Genomic DNA, 20,087 nt, shown 5'->3' on the forward strand with positions numbered 1-20,087 from the left:
CTGTTATTAGTGTGCTTCAGTGATTTTCTGACTGGAAGCATGTTCTTTAATACCACCAAATAATGCTCTTGGCTACACACAGCAACTGCCAAAGTGGTTGAATCCCAACTACCACAGAGGATTGCGAGGGGAGAGAGAGGGAGAGATTTGCCACAATCTGAATGGGACTCAGCTGATACTCGCATGGAAGCAGTCTTGTATTTAGGTTTATTCCAATTTAAAATTTTATTTCTGTTTGCTTTTATTCAAATGAGCCACAAATGCAGATAGTCCATGATTTAAAGACTGCTGTATGACATTCTTTAACATCTAACCAAACATACTTATTTATCTTTCTGACTCTGCCACTCCCAAAGACCTCTCCCCCAAACAGATAAACAAACAAACATTGAAACATTGAAAACTGAAAGCCATAAGCCATCATTCTTCATAGGACCTCACATCAGGAGTTCATAGGCACTGGTTTTTTTGTTGTTGTTGTTCAAAGTCGTAAGCTATGAATCACTGTATGAGAATCAAAGCTCTAATATTTGTGTCTTAGTAGATGTACCATGTGACTTGTAGTAGGTTATTAAACCTTTTATTTGAAAAATAGGAGACCTGGGCCCTGCTTCTAACCTGTCTTCTAAGAGACATTGGGAGGGACATGGGTAAAAGGACCTAGGAGGGTTTTTGAGTTTCTCGGCTGGATAACCTCACATTATTGGAAGACATTGCTAAGGTCCTCTTTCTCTCGACTTTCTTGAGCTGAAACAGATAAGACAGTTATCGGTTCATCAGTGGTCCCTGGCAACACTGCCCCCTCCCCGTCTTCTCCCACATCTCCCACTTTGGATGCCACTGCCTCCCTGGAGATGAACAATCCTCATGCCATCCCACGCCGGCACGCACCCATCGAACAGCTTGCTCGCCAAGGCTCTTTCCGAGGATTTCCTGCTCTTAGCCAGAAGATGTCACCCTTTAAGCGCCAGCTATCCCTGCGCATCAACGAGTTGCCTTCCACTATGCAGAGGAAGACTGATTTCCCCATAAAAAACGCAGGTAATGCAGCATGCCCCTGACTCACTGGCGCTCCAGCACTGAAACATCGTCACCTCCAGGGGAGACACTAATCCCATCAACTAGCCACCCCTCTCTCTCGGGCTGGTTGATGGTTATATGTATCTTGTATCATGTCCCAACTGGGAGAAAACTAAGGTTCACGGAGGGGGATGTGAACCATTCATTTCTCTTCAACATACAGGTACCAGAGCCATGATGGGAATTCCTAGCCTGAGCTACAAGGTTTGTGGTTAGTCCCGAAGGAAGTGTTACTGCCTCAGCCAACCTGCTTCCACTCATCAAGGGTCTCAAGTTTCCCTTCTTATTCTGCCATTTGGTACCCAGCAGGGAATTAATTTAAAAGGCTTTGGAAACACATCCAGTTAAATAGCATTACTGTCAGAGGTACCAGAAGAAATGGATAAGTGCTCATTGTCCTCATGGCTGGTTGTCTCCTTAGGGAGGAAACTCTAAACGGGCCTCCTGTATAAATCTAAGATCTGTTGTTCATCAGAGACAGTGGGCTTGCTCACACATATTCATTACCTTTCAGAACTGCCACACAGTCCTTTGTGTGGCCTCTGTACAGCTGAGCCAGCCCGGTAGCTCTGTCCTCATCATAAGATCCGGAGCTAAAGTGTCAGATCTGGTCAGTGTTTTTATTGGGTCTGTTTTACTTCACTCTGAGACACATCCAGCCTGTGCTGCAAAGGAGTATGAGGCAGCCCTGTCTCAATAGGGCACTCCCGCTGGTGGTGCTATAAAAGTGCAGTTAAGTTCTTACGGTGGATGGAACTAAGCCTGAAGAACAGTTGGATTAGGCGATTACTACGGGTCTCTCCAGCTCTCAGCTCCTCTAAACACTGGAACTCCAGATGGTTCCCATACCTGTTTTCCCTCTCCTTCTGGAGCAGATGGGAAACAAAAACTATTATTCTCTTTTCACAGTTGAGCAAACAGAGGTTCAGGACACATAATTAGCTTCCTCAGTGAGAAGTATCCCAGAGTCAATATCAAGGACAAAGCCTCTGGAGTCCTGGACCTTACTTTGCTTTGACATGATATCATAGTTCACATACTTGGTCCTTTGGAGGAAGACGAGAGTGATGACATTGTCATAGCTTATAGAGAAAAGGACCCAGCGTCCCCAGTGCCTCTTACTATAGCCCGTTTCCTGATAGGCTCACTACATAGCTCCAGAACTTAACTTGGACCACAGCCTTGGGAACTAGTTGGAAGACAGACAGGTAGCAGATGTCTTCCAGAAAGATCTAGCTAACCGAACTTCTTGGCTCAGAAAAAAAGACCAAGTCCTGAACAGTGTTACACAGGAAAGGAAATAAAGAAACCTGGGGATTTACAAGAGAGGAAGCTAGACCTTAGTACCTGAATTGTTGACATTTTATACCTTCTCATCTGAAAAGCCAATGGAACAGTGGTTAGTAAATTTTTTAAAGCTGCTTTTATAGCCCCACCTGACAGTTGAGACTTTCCCTTCCACAAATAAGGGATGTTGTATAAAATGCCATCTTGTGTCCTCCTGCTGTATTCCAGGATTATTTTTTTTTCTTTCTGGAGCCATTTTCTGCTTGTCTTGCAGTGCCGGAGGTAGAAGGGGAAGCAGAGAGTATCAGCTCCCTGTGCTCACAGATCACCAATGCCTTCAGCACACCCTCCGAGGATCCCTTCTCATCTGCCCCAATGACCAAACCAGTGACAGTGGCAGTGCCACAATCTCCTGCCTTTCAAGGTTGGTGCCCTCTTCGCCTGCTCAGCTGTTCTCTTTGCAGCTAGTCCTTTTATGACACTGCTCACTAACTGTAAGCTGGCGTCCCGAGCTGGTCAGACGCGTTCATTTCCCTGTTTGACAATGTCTCAGATTCACTCATTTCCTTCCGCGACATTATGCTTTGTTCCCCGTCCTGTTTCCTAAGATGTCTGCACTCGTCATTTTGCATGTACCTACCTTTCATCCTGTTCTTTTAGGAGCATCTGCAGTCCCAACCCACTGCTTTATTTGCCACGTCAGTGTTAAGAGTCAGTGTCCTGCCAGGTCTGCAGAAGCAGCAGTCTTCACAGTTGGTTCTAGCATGATGCTTTCTTTATCAGTGATTTTTCAACCTGCAGTGATTTTGCACCCTCAAGAAAAATTTGGTGTTCTTTGTCTGGAGACCTTTTTGGGTTTCACAACTTGGTAGGTGGTGATTGCTGTTGTCACCTGGGTAGAAGCCAGGGAGGCTGCTAAACATCCTCCAACGTACCCCGTAGCCAGCCTCACAACAAAGAAGTACCCGGCCCAAAATATCAATAGAGCCAAGTTAAAAAGCCCTGCACTCACCTAGTCTCTACCCTGCCCAGAGGCTCATAAAGAAAAAGGACTTCTTTGGGCTCTTCAGTTCATTTCATATTGTATAACAAGCGTCCTAAAATTTGGCTCTGTGGCATTGGAAGAGTTCTAAAAGTTGTTGTTTTCAGAGAGACTGAGTTAACAGTGTTGACTCAGCGGTCAGCACAGTCTGTATAACTTAAATTACAGCCTTTGAGAATTTGTACTCCTATAATTGCCATTTCTTCACTTCTTTTGAGAGAGAGCTCAGGAACAGCTTTGCTGTGGAGACAGAACCACGCTCCTATTGGAGGAAGCTACTACATGCTTTTCCTCCAGGGAGTTTCTTTAAAAAAAAAAAAAAAGAAAGAAAAGAAAAACAACCTTTATAGTCATGTGTACCAAATGGCTTTTCATTTCACCTAACAAATATTTATACCAATAATAGGAACAATTTATTGAGCGCATAGTGATGCCACATCATGGTAAGGACTCGTGTATTTTCTTATCTTATTTAATCCCCACAACAATCTTTTGAGATAGGCATTACAGATGAGGAAAATGAGGCTCAGAGAGGTTAAGTAAATTGCCCAAATTGCACAGCCAGGATTTAAACCCAGGTCTTTCTGAGTATAGCACCTGTTATATTCTACTGACTCTATGCCTGTTTACAAGGCAGCGGGTGTAAAACTGAATAGAACATAGTGGCTCCCAGTCTAAGGGTGAGCTAGTCTTTTAGACAAGTCCTGGGTAAATAGTACCGATGCCATAAGAACGGTTGCCCAGTCCTAGAGAGGGAATGGTTATAGTGAAGGGGCCAGGAAGTTGCCTGCTTGTCTGCTCCATAGTACATAGGATATCTGGGCTGAGGAATAGAAGCTGATGGAATAGATGCCTGGAGTGAAGGAGCAAGAGTCCGGACATTTTCATAAAGGGAAATGAGGAAAAAATAGTAGGTACTTTGACATACTCTGAACATTACCGAAGGGAAAAAAAAATTTCAAAAAAGGGAGCTGAAATTAATTCTGTAGCAAATTACAAATTTATTAAGCAAATGAAAACATATACTAAGTTTGATTTCTCATCTGTAATATGGGGTAATACCAGCCTTGTTGGGTTTTTGAGAGAATTAAACGAGATGACGCATGCTTAGGTATTAATAAAGTGCCTAGCACGTAATATGGAATCATTATGTTTTTTCCATTGTTGTTATTGTTGGTATACTTTGATCTTTTAGAAAAGTGGTAGGAGAGGGAAATGTTTATGTCATTATGCCAAAGGCTAAGCTGTATCTAAAAGAGTTAGATCTTTGCTGCTGTGAGACAAAGCAGCTCTGTTCAGCTTGATTTGTTTTTCTAGGCTTCATTTCCTCTCTCCCATACACATATTTTCCTACAACAGTCATTTGGCTTTACCAGTACAGCCATTTTAATTACAACCTCTGATTCCCTCTTTGCCAAAAGGTGTGTGCAGCCATGACGAGCTGGTATGGTTATCCCAACAGCAACTTTTCTGTCTCATCTGTCCCAGCAGTATTGCACATTGGCCTCACGGACCCAGCCCCATGGGGTCGCCTGTACACCCTGCATGAATTAACTCCATCGATGTTGTCTGCTCCCATTGTAGCTAATGGCACTGACTCAGCCTTCCATGTGCTTGCTGCTAAGCCAGCCCACACTGCTCTAGCACCCGTAGCAATGCCTGTGCGTGAAACCAACCCTTGGGCCCGTGCCCTTGATGCTGCTAACAAGGGAGTTGCAGCCAGACATTCGGGTAAGGTGGCCACAGGTGGTGGTGAGGATTCTGGGATCCGTTAAGTGACCCTGGTTCAGAAATCAGCCATTTACTTGAGTGGGAACCAGGAAGGAGTCCTTTTAAGGAAAGTGTGTTCCCTCCTGGAAATAAACTACTATTAAAAAAGGATGAAGGAGGAGAAAGAACTAAAGATGTTTAAATTGATAGTTCTTAAGCCTATAGAACAGTAACCAAGGTGATATCCAGATGCCCGGGCTGTCCCCTGAGTATCACTGGATTTGGAGTTATATGGACATGCCAGTAGGAAGAGGGCACCCTGCCTCCTACATTGGCAGGTCTACAAAAAGAGCTATACAAAGCACTTTATTTTTGCTTTTCTGTACTTTTTAGTTTTTCTATAATGAACATTTAACTATAAAACCAAAAAGAAATGTTAAACAGTAACACAGGGAATTCACCAGAAAGACAGATGTGTCTGGAAGCCAGATGGGCCACAAGGTACGGTACCAAGTCACTGGTTGTTTTCTTTTCGTTCTGTTAGAGCAGAAGGTGAGTCACCTTGGGTCCTTCAGAGCCTGTGTAAGGTGGTTTCTGTAGCATGGAGGAGCCTCAGCAACAGGACGGGGTGTTTGATGCCAGCTAGCTGCCTTGGTTCAGGGCAGTTGAGCCATACCTGCACAGCTCCTCCGTGGGGCTGACGCAGCAGCGTGGTCTGGCAAGGTTCTCATTGTTCTACCACAAAACCTCTCAGCCAGTAACAGAGGCTTTCCTCCCCCTACCCAATCCATAAAATATCCCCCTACAGGGATTTGTTCCACACGTTAGGGTCATTCCAGTAACCAAGGTGATCAGGTGAAGAAAGAAGCCCCCAAAGGCTGATTCTTTTGTCTCTGTTTTGTTGGTTCCAGGGACCGAGTGGGGTCAACCTTCTGGTGCTGCCTCTCCAGATCTCTTCCAGGCTGGTCACCGACGTACTCCCTCTGAGGCTGACCGCTGGCTAGAAGAGGTGTCCAAGAGCGTCCGGGCCCAGCAGCCCCCGGCCTCCGCTGTCCCTCTGCAGCCAGTTCTCCAGCCTCCTCCACCTACTGCCATCTCCCAGCCAGCGCCGCCTTTCCAAGGGAATTCATTCCTCACCTCTCAACCCATGCCAGTGGGTGTGGTTCCGCCCCTGCAGCCAGCCTTTGTCCCTGCCCAGGCCTATCCTGTGGCCAATGGGATGCCCTATCCAGCCCCTAATGTGCCTGTGGTGGGCATCACTCCCTCCCAGATGGTCGCGCATGTGTTTGGCACTGCAGGCCACCCTCAGGCTGCTCACCCCCACCAGTCTCCCAGCCTGGTCAAGCCGCAGACATTCCCTCAGTCTGAGACGAGCAGTGCTACTGCCAGTCCCTTCTTTAAGCCTCCTGCTCAGCACCTCAATGGTTCTGCAGCTTTCAATGGCGTAGACGATGGCAGGCTGGCCTCAGGAGACAAGCACACAGAGCTTCCTGCAGGCAGCTGCCCGGTGGATCCTTTCGAAGCCCAGTGGGCTGCATTAGAAAGCAAGTCCAAGCAGCGCACTAACCCCTCCCCCACCAACCCTTTCTCCAGCGACTTACAGAAGACGTTTGAAATTGAACTTTGAGCAGTCCCTATAGCTCATGTATTTTGTCTGTACTCAGGCAAAGGCAGGGGGTGGGGGTCAAAGGAGCAATGGGGACTTGGTGTTCCCGATCAGTCCACTTTTCCCTAATCCCAGAGGTCCCAAGGAGCATGTCCAGGCACGGAGTGCTGTACAGGGTGATTTTTGAAAAAAGTGGAGAAAACCATTCCTCGAGGAGAGCTGTCTCGCAATTAGACTAAAGGAGTCAAGGAAATGTTGCCCTCTGTCCCCCTCCTCCTGCCTCAGCCCCTTACAAATCTCTGATAACAGAGAGGCAGATGTATCTGAACAGGAATCTGTAATCAAAGCACATTTACTGGAATATAAAACAACGGGAAGCAAAACGACCCCCCTTTGTTTTTCAGGCCAGTCACCTGCCTCCTCTCAGTACTGGCCTGTCTCAGAGATCAGGAACAGGGTGGCCTGTGCTTGGGCCGGGGACAAGAGGCAGGCCATGCTGCCAGAATCCCCGGGAGGGCACAGCAGCAGCTGCCCCGCAGAGCTATATTTTAAGGGTAAAGTTGAGCTTCCATTTTGAGTAAGAATAAATATTATAAATATATATCAAAAAAGCCAAAATCTTTATTTTTATGCATTTAGAATATTTTAAATAGTTCTCAATATTAAAAAATTGTATGAGTTGTAAGTAATCTTGCCAAAGGTAAAAGGGTTAGCTGTAAGAAATTGTACATAAGATTGATTTATCATTGATGCCTATTGAAGTTAAAAGAGGAAAGGTTGGGAGGTGCAGACAGGATCCCTAGTTAATTTGGTGTCAGTCATTGTAAGTAGCACATTGCAACAACAATCATGCTTATGACCAATACAGTCACTAAGTTGTAGTTTTAAATAAAGACAATGAAAGAGTAGTATTGTCCTGGTTTTAAACCTGTGATGAAATTCTAATGTCATTCTTTTAATGGAATCAATCTAAATATGCTCTATAGAGAATATGTATTTTCTTTTATATATTGCTGCAGTTTCCTTATGTTAATCCTTTACTTTAACACTAAGGTGACAATGACATCATATCTACAGACTGGAATGCAGGTTACTGTGTGGGTTTGTCATGTGGGTCTTGGTGGGTTTTGTTTTGTCCTTTAAGTTTTGTTCCTATGAATTTTGTGGGGGAGAAGATGCTGGTTTTATTAGGGGTGTGTGTGTGTGTGTGTGTGTGTGTGTGTGTCCGTCCGTCCGTGTCCATCCGTCTGTCCATCCCCCTCCATTGTGAGCAGAACATCCCGTTGCCAGTTGTAAGAAATTGACCACTTGACCCCTGGTAACAACATGAGATCCCATCTCATTTTTACTTTGGAACGTTGGCCTTACAAATAAATGTAAGTTATATATATTTGTACTGATGAGAATTTATAATCTGCTTTAACAAAAATAAATGTTCGTGGTAGAAGCTTTTACCCATGAAGGGCTGTTCTTTCCCCTTTACTAGCAAATGAGTTGACTTTTAGTTCTTTTTGGTCTTGTTCTCTCTCCATTATACTGCTGTTGCAGATCTCTAGTTTGGCAGGTAGAAAATCTTTTATTGGGACTAGTATATTCTTAAAATTCGTATTTTTATTCATACTTTAGGCTTTGGTTATTCCTCAGCGTATCTCTAACATCAGATTTTTGCTGCTCAAAGTGTGCTCTGGACAGCAGCACAGACGTCACCTGGGAGCTGGTTAGAGACGCAGGATGTCAGCCCACCCCAGAGCACGTAAGCAGAGTCCACATTTGAACGAAATTTGCAGTCGGACGTCCAGGGCTGGAGTGTGATTCTCAGCCTTGGCTACTGATCACAGTCACCTGGGAAGCTTTTAAAATCCTCATGCCCTGCGCATACTCCAGGCCCATTAAATCCAAATCTCGGGGGAGTGCAACCCCAGGTTGTTTTTTAAAAAGCTCCCAGTATGAAACAGGGTTGAGAACCACTAGTCTAGACTGAGTCTTACTCTCACCTTGACCCTTAGTCCACTATTGTGTGACGAGGTCTAGGAAGAGCTAGCTAACCTCAAACTTACCATCTGAAGTGTGTTGCCAATAGGCCAAATACTGGTTTAATTAAAGCACTGGGGAGTCCAAGGAAGTGGCCCTGATTTTCCAATTTCTATATCAAAATCAGCCATGGTAAGTGAGAGGGGATTCTCCTCACTATGTTTTTTTAAATGGAAAGAAAAGACCCCTGCCCCCGACCCATGTTTCCTGTGTTGAATGACACGCAGACTGAGAAGTGTCCCTCACCCATGGCATAGTTTATCCCTTTTCCAGCCAGCATGGTGGTAATTAAAGTCACCTTTCCCTGTAAAGCCTGTCTTTTCTGTGTCCCACAGTAACCTCTGTCAATAGGCCCAGCCAGCCCCCTGCAGGATTTGTAGAAGGTTCAAGTGGAAAGGGACTTGGAAGCTCTTTGAATCCAGGCCTCTTATTTTGAAGCAAGGAATTGGAGATTCTGAGATGAAGAATGACTTCTTCCATCTCAAACCATTTCTGAAGCCACGTGCTATTATTACATTGCCCTCCCCTCCATTGGGCGCCCCCATCCTGCTGTTGCTGTTTTTAATAATAGACTGGCTTTGATTGGGCAGCACAGATTCCTACTTGAGGAGGAAAGGCTCCTCGTTGGTCCCAATACAGAGCAGGCCCAGCCATCCCACCCGTACGGGTGTGAGCCCATGCTCACGCCAGTTCTGCCTGTCGGCCTCAGGACAAGGGCTTGAGGCTCCAGCTTCCCGATGAAAGCAAGGCGCTTTTCCAGTTCTTCCATAATAATCCAAGTGCTACTTTTTCATCCCAAATCCCTGTTCTGAGCCTTACGTTATATTCCACTTTGCTGAGAACTTTCACCAACACCATGCTGTTAACCGTATGCACGGATGAGATTTGAAGCTGTCGCTATACTACCTAGAAGGGTGAAAGAGAGAGTAGAGCAGTAGACCACTGTTTGACCCCGGGTGAGATCTAGTTCTAGCAAGAGTACTTCCCTGTCACAGCAGGAGTGAGTGTTCCCCATATGAGATAGATGTTAACTTTAAAATCATTCCACACCTTTGAATGAAGTGAGAACCTGGTCACTTGTTTTATCACACAGTGAACTGATCCTATGTAACAAATTACGGAGAGAAGTTGTAAAGTAATGGGGGCCTTATCCAATCATATTCCTCTTCTTGACAACTCAGCAGCCTCCTGTCATCATGTCGGAGATGCAAACACTGCTGGGGCTCAGAAGGCTAGACTGGCTGTTGCTGAGGCTCAACACTAGTGGGGCAAGTGTCTCCAGAAGACTACTCCCTTTGCCAGCCAGAGAGGGGAGACCAAGAGTCTCTCTGCCCCTCTCCCCAGCTCTAAGAGTTGTTTCAGAACTGGGGCTGGAGCCAGCCTTCATCCCTGCTGCCAGACTGGCTGAGCATGAGGCCAGGAACGGGAACAGCTGGCACAGCAGAAGCTGGAGTAATACTCATTGCCACAGAGCTGGGCCTGCAGGATCAAATTACAATTGGCCAGCTCAGGATGGTCGATGCACTGCCTCCTGGGGTCCCTTGGCTGGGCGGCCACTGCTGCAAAACAGGGAAGAGAGAAAGTGGTAAGGAAGCTCTGTATGTGCCGAAATTCTCACCTACCATTTCATTTCCTTGTCAGGTTCTCCCCAAAATGCAGTTATTCTGTAACATTTCAATGCCGATATGCACAACTACATGAAGGACCACAATTTCCATCCATTGGTGTTTTTTTTCCTAATTATAGTTGACATACAATATTATATTAGTTTCAGGTGTACAACAGTGATTTGATGTTTATGTAACTTACGGAGTGATCACAACAATAAGTCTAGTACTCATCTAAAACCATATGTAGTTATTACAATATTATTGACTATATTCCCTATGCTGTACTGTACATCCTCGTGACTGTTTTCATAATTGGCAATTTGTATGTCTTAATCCCTTTCCCTTTTGCACCCAATCCCCCAACACCCCTCTCTGGCAACCATCAGTTTGTTCTCTGTATTGATGAGTTTGTTTTGTTCATTTATTTTGTTTTTTTAGATTCCACATGTAAGTGAAATCATATGGTATTTGGCTTTCTCTGTCTGACTTATTTCACTTACCATAATACCTTCTAGGTCCATTCATGTTGTCGCAAAGCACAAGATTTCAGTCTTTTATGGCTGAGATATATTCTAGTGTATATATGTACCGTATCTTCTTTATCCATTCATTTATCGATGGACACTTAGGTTGCTTCCATATCTTATCCTGGATATGTAAATAATGCTGCAGTGAACATAGGGGTGCATATGTCTTGTTGAATTAGTGTTTTGAATTTCTTCAGATAGCGAACTACACCAATTTTGTTCTTCTTTCTCAAGATTTCTTTGGCTATTTGGGATCTTTTTGGTTCCATATACATTTTAGGATTATTTGTTGTAGTTCTCTGAAAAATGCCATTGTTACTTTGATGGACATTGCCGTTGACTCTGTAGATTGCTTTGGGTCCTATGGACGTTGTAACCGTGTTAATTTTTCCTATCCGTGAGCACAGTATAGCCTTCCATTTATTTGTATCTTCTTCAGTTTCTTTCTTCAATGTCTCATAATTTTCTAAGTACAGGTCTTTTACCTCCTTGGCTAAATTTATTCCTAGTTATTTTATTCTTTTTGATGCAATTATAAATGGGATTGTTTTCTTAATTTCTCTGATAGCTCGTTATTGGTGTATAAAAATGCAACTGATTCCTGAATATTAATTTTTTATCCTGCTATTTTACTGAATTGATTTATTTGTTTTAATAGTTTTTTGGTGGATTCCTGAGGGTTCTCTATATATAGTATCATGTCATCTGCAAATAATGACAGTTTTACTTCTTCTTTTCCAATTCGGACGCCTTTCTTTTTCTTGTGTGATGGGTGTGGCTAGGACTTCCAATATTATGTTGAATAAAAGTGGTGAAAGTGGACTTCCTTATCTTGTTCCTGCTCTTAAAGCAAAAGCTTTTAGCTTTTCACCATTGAGTATTATGTTAGCTGTGGGTTTATCATATATGGCCTTTATTATGTTAAGGAATGTCCCCCTTTATCTCCATTTTGCTGAGAGTTTTTATCATAAATGCATGCTGGATTTAGTCAAATGCTTTATCTGCATCTATTGATAAGATCATATGATTTTTATCCTTCATTTTGTTTATGTGGTGTATCACATTAATTGATTTGCAGACATTGAACCACCCTTGCATTCAGAAATAAATCCCTCTTGATTATGGTGTATGATCTTTTTAATGTATTGCTGAATTCGATTGGCTAATATTTTGTTGAGGACTTCTGCATCTTTGTTCATAAGGGATATTGGTCTATAATTTTCTTTTTTTGTCCTGTCTTTGTCTGGTTTTGGTATGAGAATAATACTGGCCCTGTAAAATGAGTTTGGGGACCCTTCCTCCTCTTCAAATTTTTGGAATAGTTTGAAAAGGATAGTGTTAATTCTTCTTTCAATGTTTGGTAAAATTCACCTGTGAAGCCATTTGGTCGAGGCCTTTTTTTTCCTTGGGAGTTTTTAAAAATTACTGATTTGATTTCATTAGTAGTTATCTGTCTGTTCAGATCTTCTGTTTCTTCCTGATTCAGCCTTGATTCTGCCTTGGAAGATTATATGTTTCTCAGAATTTACCCATTTCTTCCAGTTTATCCCATTTGTTGGCATATAATTGTTCATGGTATTTCCTAACAATCATTTGTATTTGTGTGACGTCAGTTGTCACTTCTTTCGTATCTGATTTTATTTATTTGTGCCCTCTCTCTTTTTTTCTTAACAAGTCTGGCTAAAGGTTTATCGATTTTGTTTATCTTTTCAAAGAACCAGATCTTGGTTTCATTGATCTTTTCTATTATTTTTAGACTATTTCATTTCTGCTCTGATCTTTATTATTTCCTTCCTTCTACTCACTTGGGGCTCTGTTCTTATTCTAGTTCCTTTCTGTGTAAGGTTAGATTGTTTAAGAATTTTCTTGTTTCTTGAGGTAGGCATGTATTGCTATAAATTTCCCTATTAGAACTGCTTTTGCTGTGTCCCATAGATTTAGGGTCATTGTGTTTTCATTTTCATTTATCTCAAGGTATTTTTTTATTTCTTCCTTGATCTTGTTAACCCATTTATTGTTTAGTAGCATGTTATTTAACCGCCACGTTTGTGTATTTTTCAATTTTCTTCTTCTAATTGATTTCTAGTTTATACCATTGTGATTGGAGAAGATGCTTGATATGATTTCAGCCGTCTTAAATTTATTGAGACTTGTTTTGTGGCCTAACTTGTGGTCTATCCTGGAAAATATTCCATGTGCACTTGAAAAGAAGGTATATTCCGCTGAAGTCCATCTGCTGTAATGTGTTATTTATATCCTCTTGCTGGCTCGATCCCTTTGTCATTATGAAGTGCTTTTTTTCTCTCCTGTTACAGCCCTTGTTATATCAGACAAAATAGATTTTAAAAGTATTATTACCACAGCTTCTTTTTTGTTCCCATTTGCATGTAATATCTTTTTCCACCCCTTTACTTTCCATCTGTGTGTGTCCTTCGATCCGAAGTGGGTCTCTTGTAGGCAGCATATGTTAGGGTCTTGTTTACTTATCCATTTAGCCACCCTATGTCTTTTGATTGGAGCATTTAGTCCATTTACATTTAAAATAATTATTGATAGGTATGTAGTTATTACTATTTTATTGTTTTCTGATTTTTTTTTTTTAGTTCTTCTCTATTCCTTTCTTATTCTCTTGATCTCTTCTATGTTGATGACTTTCTATAGTGTCATGTTTGGATTCCTTTCGCTTTATTTCTTGTATATATCTCTTATAGATTTTTGATTTGTGGTTATCGTGTGCTTCATATATACCAAGTTATATTTATAGCAGTCTATTTTACATTGATAGTCACTTAAGTTTGAACACATTCTAAAATCCCTACAATGCTTTACTGCCCCCTTCCACATTTGTTTTTGTCATTTTTTACTTCGTTTGTGTGAATTCTTAATTTATTGTTGTAATTACACATGATCTTCCTACTTTTGCCTTTTTAACATTTGTACTAGCTTTGCAGTTGGTTGATCCACTGCTTTTACTGTTTGTCTTTGTCAGTGAGAATTTTTTTCTTTCCTATATTTTATTCATATTTTTATCTTGTCTTTTCTACTTAAAGAAGTCCCTTTAATATTTCTTGTAATATTGGTTTAGTGGTGATGAACTCCTTGAGCTTTTTCTTGTCTGGGAAGCTCTATCTCTCCTTTGATTCTAAATGATAGTCTAGCTGGGTAGAATAATCTTGGTTGTAGGCACTTGCTTTTCATCATTTTGAACATCTCATGCCAGTCCCTTCTGGACTGCAATATTTCTATTGAGGAATCAGTTGACAATCTTATGAGTGCTCCCTTGTAGGTAACTAACTGCTTTTCTCTTGCTAGAATCTTGCTAGAATCTTGCTAGAAGCCTTTTGCCTTAGTGGTATGCAAACAATGCATCTTACAATACAGTATTTAGATTTGTTGAAATTTGCTAATGTAACAACTCAGAAAGCAAGAGCTGGAGAATATAAGGCTAAAATACCAAATTACTGAATAACACAGGTAAAATTCTGCCCAGTTCCAGGTGTAATAGTTTAGTGACAAGAACATTAAATATGAAGAGTCAAAAAGACCTAGTACCAACTTGGCCACGAATTTGCTGTGTGACTTACAGAAACATCACTTGAGCTCTCTGGGTATCTGTCTCCTTTGTAGTAAGATGGTGACATTAATCCCTGCCCTTTCCTTTCTGGGTTATATGATCAAAGGGCCAGGAAAGCACTTTCCAATCATAGGATCCCTTTTTGCCACCTTAATTGGAATGGTCAGATTTTAATGGTCCGTCTGCCTTAAGTATTATAATGAAGTTCCAGTCAATCATGAAGATTGGTAAGTCTAAAAAATGAAGATTGGTAAGTCTAAAAAATGACATGTAACATCATGTGTTACGCTATTACCAGCTGCCTATCATACATACACATTCTTTCTTCATCACTACAAGCCCACGAGGCCGTGGCGTAGCCCACTGGACAGATGAGTGGGTTAAGCCCCTTACCCGGACTCACACTACCAGTGCTGGGCTGAGTGAGCCAGGATGTGGACCAGAGCCCCTCGGGCTGCAGAGCCTGCACTCATCCTCATTCTGCAGCAAACAGCCAGCTCTCGAGAACAAGCAAACTCCTGGGGAGGCCTTTCTCACCTGGCGGGACCACCTTCACCTCCGTGCTGCGGCTGACGGCCTGGCTCCCACGGTAGGCACTGCACGTGTAGGAGCCCTCGTCCCTGGCCTGCAGGTTGTGGATCAGCAGTGTACCGTCTGGGGACTGGCGGACATGGTGGCCATCGGCCCATAGCGGCAGCCCATTCCTGGAGAGGAGAGGACACTGGGAGAGCTGGCCAGGGCCAGGAGGCGAGGGACGAGCCTATCAAAGACCATTCCAGAGCCAGCTGCTTCCTCTGTAGACAGATGACCCTCAGCTCAAGGAAAAGATTGCACATGATCAAAGCAAAATAACTCAGAAGTGATGGGAACTGGCCTCAGCTGAGTACAGTGATCTGCGTGACTGTAAATGTGCCTCTTATCCACAAAGGAGCCACACTCTTCATTAACAAAGACTATTTAGGCAACAGTGAGATGCCAAGCCTGTGCTGGATGCAGGATGTAAGCTCCCCCTGCCTCCAGGGCACTGGGTGGGGGTGTGCGGTGCTTAGGGGAGCCTTCCCTGAGGGTGAGGCTGCAGCTGGCTGGCTGAAGGGGAACATGGGGACTCAGGAGCTTGAAGGAAGGCCATGGCCAGAATAAGGGCGAGCGAGGGAGGAAGTATACACGGCTCTGGTCAGGAGTTTGGGTTGGATCCTGGGGGTAATGAAGGGGTGTAAGCTCAGCAGGACCAACACAGTGTTTGTGCTTTGAAAGGATTGCTAACTGCAGTGGGGGGTAGGGGACAAACCTGAAAGCAGAGACCAGGTGAGTGGCTGCTGCACACAGGTAGATGGCACAGGCAGCAGAATAAAGGGATTGGGATGATGGGCAGATGTGGGAGATGGGGAAGAAATCAAGGATAATAGAGTTTTCTAGCTTAGGTTACTGGGTAATGGTGGTGCCCCTCCATTGTGGGGAGACCCGGGGTGGGGGTGGGGATGAGGGGTGAATGGTGAGTTTATTTTCCACTGTGATGCAGGGTGACAGGCGGGGTCTCTTCTGGGGTCTCTAGTTCCGCTCCTCACATAAGAACGCAGGACACGGTGAGGCCAAAAAGGAACACCCACGGAGCCATAGGTAGGGGAGTCATACTACTATAGTCTCGCTGGGGGCTGGGTTGGAGACATAGGAAGCCGGAGCCACACTGTTCGCAACCCTCACTGCACCGCTTGCAGGCTCAGCCACCATCTTCTTGCTAGCCCCCATTTTTTCTGCTAGCGTAGCCACGGCAGTTATATTAGTGGCCAATGGCTCACTGGTTACAGCTGACGGCCAACTAGCCACAGCTGATGGCCATTTACTACCTGAGCCAGCACCTTTCTATGTGAGGCGGAGAGCCTGGAAACTGCACTCCTGGCTCTGTCCCCACACCCTCCATTTTGCATTTCTGGTGCCTGTGAGATACCAGGAGGCATCGGATTTGAGGTCTGGACACATATTGTGTATCACCACTGAATGGTCCCAGAAACTGTGTCTACAAGGTTACCCAAGGTGAAGTTAGATGAACTGAGGACCAAGGACAGACCTTGAGGTGTATCAGCCTCTAAGGGATAGGTGTGAGGAATCGAGCCAGCCTGGAAAAGAGAAGCAGCGGCCAGAGAAGCAGAAGGACACCAGAAGACGTGTTGTTTGGAGCCAAGGGGAGGAAAGAGCTCAGGACGTGCAAGAGGCCCGTGGAAGGACACAGGTCATGTGGGGACTGGGATATGACCAGAGGACTTAGGAACAGGAAGGCAGTTGGTGGCCTTGGCCAGAGCAGTGTCCCTTGAGTGGGGGGCGGGGGGTTGGGGGGGATGTGAGGCCCTTTGCAAAGGGTGGAGCTGTGAGCAGGGGACTGACAGGAGGAGACCCCCAGTCGTGCTATGAAGGGGAGACTGATCGAAGGCCAGGCTGCAAGGAAACAGGATCAGAGGACAGTGTGGTTTCTATCTTTGTTTTAAAGATGGGGTCCTGAGTATATTGCTGCTGGGAAGATCCAGGGGAGGCAAAGTTGAAGATGCTTCAAGCCTCGTGCCGTGTGAGGGCCCATCCCCATGCTGGCCCCTGTCACTCACCTGTGAGCTTGACCAAGGACATCCCCTCAGCCTTCATGGCCACCCTGTCTTGATTCTAGACGGAAGGCAGCCTCACTCCTCTGCAGACAGCACTTAGGGCAAACCTCTGCGGCTTGTCACTGGGCCATATCCTGCCTGGGAGTATCTAGGGGACTCAGATCGTCCCTGGATCCCCTGGGCATGTTTTAGGGCTCTGGTTACCCCAGGGTCCCCAGAGCCTAGCCTAGTCCTGACACACTGCAAGGAGGAAGGGGGCAAAATATTTTGCTAAATGAATCAGACCAACTGACCTGAGGTAAAAGGCCACTGACGTCTCCAAAGCAGAGTGAAACCCAGTGGTTTTCAACCCTGGGGACATGTGGCAGCCTCTGAAGACACTTTATTGTCATGACTTGGGAGGGAGTGCTCCTGGCACCCAGTGGGTAGAGCGCCTGGATGCTGCTGACCATCCTACCAATGCACAGGACCGTCCCCCACAAAAAAATTACTGGGTCCAAAATGTCAGTAGGGCTGAGGTTGACAAACCCTGATGTGGCCCAACCACCAGGAAAGACATCCTGTGTGGCCTCATTGTGTGGGCACCGGGTCTGGAGGCAGGAGTGGAAGGAGGAGGGGAGGACAGTGGTGACAAACATCCCTGCAGAAAGGCAGACCACCTGTGCCTGGGCTGTACAACCTCAGGTGCCAGGAACAGAGCCTTACCTGGACCATCTGATGTTCACACTTTCTCCTGCCACCACACACAGCAGCCTGGCCGTGTCACCTTCTGGCACCGTCACAGTAGAGGGCAGCCCTGTGATTGTCAGCTCCCCTGGGCCCAAGGAGGAGGCAGTATCAGCCGCTGTGCCAATCATGCCCAACCTGTGCCACCTGACCTCAAAGGCACCTGGCTCCAGGCACTCTTCCACTCAGCACTGCACCTTACCCAGAACTCGGAGCTGGACCCATCGCTGGTCGCGGTCCTGCCCATTGAAGGCGACACAGGCATAGAAGCCACCGTCTTCCACAGCCACATGGCTGATGACCAGAGAGCCATCGGGCTGCAGCTGGTATCTGGGGACCAAGCAGAGTCAGGTGGGTCCATCCCACCTGACAGCGAGGGCCAGGGGAGGGGCAGAGTCTTTCTTTTCCCTGGTGAGAGGCTGAGTGGCCCCTACTGTTGAGTGGGGTCGACCAAAGAGCCAGTCAGCCTTAGGTCCTCCAGCTGCCAGCACTCTCCTTTTCTTGGAAGATGCCTGACTTTTAAGCCTGGCAATAAAAGTCATTTCAAGTTTTCTGGTACAAAACAATTTTTCTATACTCATGTAGTAGGCTCAAATCCTGGTTCCGCCACTTAGGAGCTGTGTGGTATTAACTTCCGTGTGAAAAATGGGGATAAAACCACCTACTTCAGCGTGGCTCTTCCGCAGACTGTATGGTGCACACAAGTGTCACACTCAGGGGCTCAATAAATGTTAGCTATTATGGTTACAGCCAGAAGCATGTCTGCTCCATTTCTCCCCCAGCCATCACCTGTCAGCAGGCCCATTACCCGTGTCCTCTAACCACACTCTGGAAAGGCCCAGAGACCCTGCGCTCAGCAGCTCCATCTCTCGAGAGCCCCTGACTGACCAGAGGTGCCGCCTGGCAGCTCCTCCCACCAGCCTGCACAGAGGGGGGTAGGGTGGGGCTGGGGGGCACACAGCAGGGAGGGGAGAGGAGCTGTACAAACCTCGGAGAAGAGAGGGTCTGCCCATCTCTCTGCCACTCGATAGTTGGGGGTGGGAAGCCCTCAGCACGACAGGTCAACCGGATCCGCTGGCCTGGTTGGGCGTCTACCACACCAGGCTTGTTCCGGTCCAGGCGCACCCTGCACAACAAGCACCCCATAGCCCTGAGAGGGTCCTTGCCACTGCTGCCCCCACTCCCATCGGTGCCTGGGGAATGGACCTCTGCCTAAGCCGCATGCGCCCCTTCTCCCGCTCCAGCCACATTCGGCTTCCTAAAGTCACCCCTCTGTACTGGTGACCCCATGAACCACCACCTCCGCTTTCTCACCGCCCCGCTCCCAGAGTCTCAGGCTGTCCCCTCCGCATCCCACATCTGCCTCTAGATCCTTGGCCTGGGCACCCTCCCGCCCTCTCCAGCCCCTCTGAAAACTGCCCTTCTTCAAGGCTGTCTCAGGCCCTTAACTCCTGATGCTCTTCCCTTCCTGCATCTCCCGAATCCTGGGCCATAAACCTGCACCATTTCCAACGGCTTGGGGTTGGAGGGAGGGCTCCCCTTCCTCCTCAAGAGGCTGAGCTCAGGGAACCATGTTTTTCTAATCCTCACCTCACAAAGCCCTGAGCAGAGGCCAGCAAGCCAGGTCCCAGCACACACGGGTCTGGGGAACCATTCCCTTTCCCCTTCTCTCACCCACTGAGCCCTCCATTGACCCTGGCCCTCAAGTGGGGGAGGCTGAGAGCAGGGTGGCATTCCTGCCCTGTTACCTGGTCGTGGGCCGTGGACGCGAGGAGATGGCCCCCAGGCCCCCAGCATCCCCTCCTAGACTGGAGTCCTGGGGACTGTAGCCCTGGGCTGGGTCCCTGGTCTGAGGGAAGTGCCTTGGCTCTGCCTCAGGCAGCACTGCTGTGTGACCCCCTGTCATGAGGCCAGGAGAAGCAAGAGGTGAGCTGTGGGGAGAAGTGGGTGGAAGGAAGTGTGGGCCATGAGGCCGGCAGGGGATGTGTGGAGAAACGAGGCCACAAGGGGCAAGACATCCACCAAGCCCAACTGGTACCTACGATCCCTACCACCAGGGTGCCTTGGCCCAAGGAAGCTCCCTAGTCCCTCCAGTGTGGGGGTGCCCAGGCCCTTCCAGCCAACCCCTCCCTTCCTGGGGCCAATAAGAACCCACTGGAGGTGGGGGACAGAGACCTGTAACGCGAAGCTGGATCTTCTGAGAGTCACGGACCGGCCTGGAGCTGCCACAGCTGTAGGTGCCAGCATCCTCTGCCCGCAGGGGGCTGATGACCAGGGAGCCATCAGGCTGCAGCCTGTGCCTG

At 46.3% G+C, this 20,087-nt stretch overlaps 2 protein-coding genes across 24 annotated transcripts in view; one reads left to right on the forward strand and one right to left on the reverse strand.

The window, feature by feature from the left end:
* Window positions 1–8,179, forward strand: part of NUMB (NUMB endocytic adaptor protein) — a 134,262-nt gene extending 126,083 nt beyond the window's left edge. For 8 of the 17 annotated variants that reach the window (XM_074327247.1, XM_019733383.2, XM_019733376.2 and 5 more), the window contains 4 exons: window positions 748–1,041; window positions 2,642–2,791; window positions 4,994–5,140; window positions 6,031–8,179. In XM_074327247.1, the coding sequence (XP_074183348.1) occupies window positions 748–1,041; window positions 2,642–2,791; window positions 4,994–5,140; window positions 6,031–6,746 (1,307 nt within the window). In that variant the 3' untranslated portion in view covers window positions 6,747–8,179. The remainder of the gene's footprint in view (window positions 1–747; window positions 1,042–2,641; window positions 2,792–4,993; window positions 5,141–6,030) is intronic. The other 9 variants (XM_019733382.2, XM_074327249.1, XM_074327248.1 and 6 more) reach the window with 3 other exon arrangements.
* Window positions 8,180–9,813: 1,634 nt separating this feature from the next.
* The window catches only part of PAPLN (papilin, proteoglycan like sulfated glycoprotein), a 36,925-nt gene continuing 26,651 nt past the window's right edge, over window positions 9,814–20,087 (reverse strand). For all 7 annotated transcript variants that reach the window (XM_019733370.2, XM_019733368.2, XM_074327242.1 and 4 more), the window contains 7 exons: window positions 19,960–20,084; window positions 19,533–19,683; window positions 18,773–18,910; window positions 17,987–18,114; window positions 17,764–17,872; window positions 15,005–15,171; window positions 9,814–10,315 (listed from right to left, as the gene is read on the reverse strand). In XM_019733370.2, the coding sequence (XP_019588929.2) occupies window positions 10,140–10,315; window positions 15,005–15,171; window positions 17,764–17,872; window positions 17,987–18,114; window positions 18,773–18,910; window positions 19,533–19,683; window positions 19,960–20,084 (994 nt within the window). In that variant the 3' untranslated portion in view covers window positions 9,814–10,139. The remainder of the gene's footprint in view (window positions 10,316–15,004; window positions 15,172–17,763; window positions 17,873–17,986; window positions 18,115–18,772; window positions 18,911–19,532; window positions 19,684–19,959; window positions 20,085–20,087) is intronic.

This window comes from Rhinolophus sinicus, linkage group LG03 (genome assembly GCF_036562045.2).
Source record: "Rhinolophus sinicus isolate RSC01 linkage group LG03, ASM3656204v1, whole genome shotgun sequence".
Lineage (NCBI taxonomy): Eukaryota > Metazoa > Chordata > Mammalia > Chiroptera > Rhinolophidae > Rhinolophus > Rhinolophus sinicus.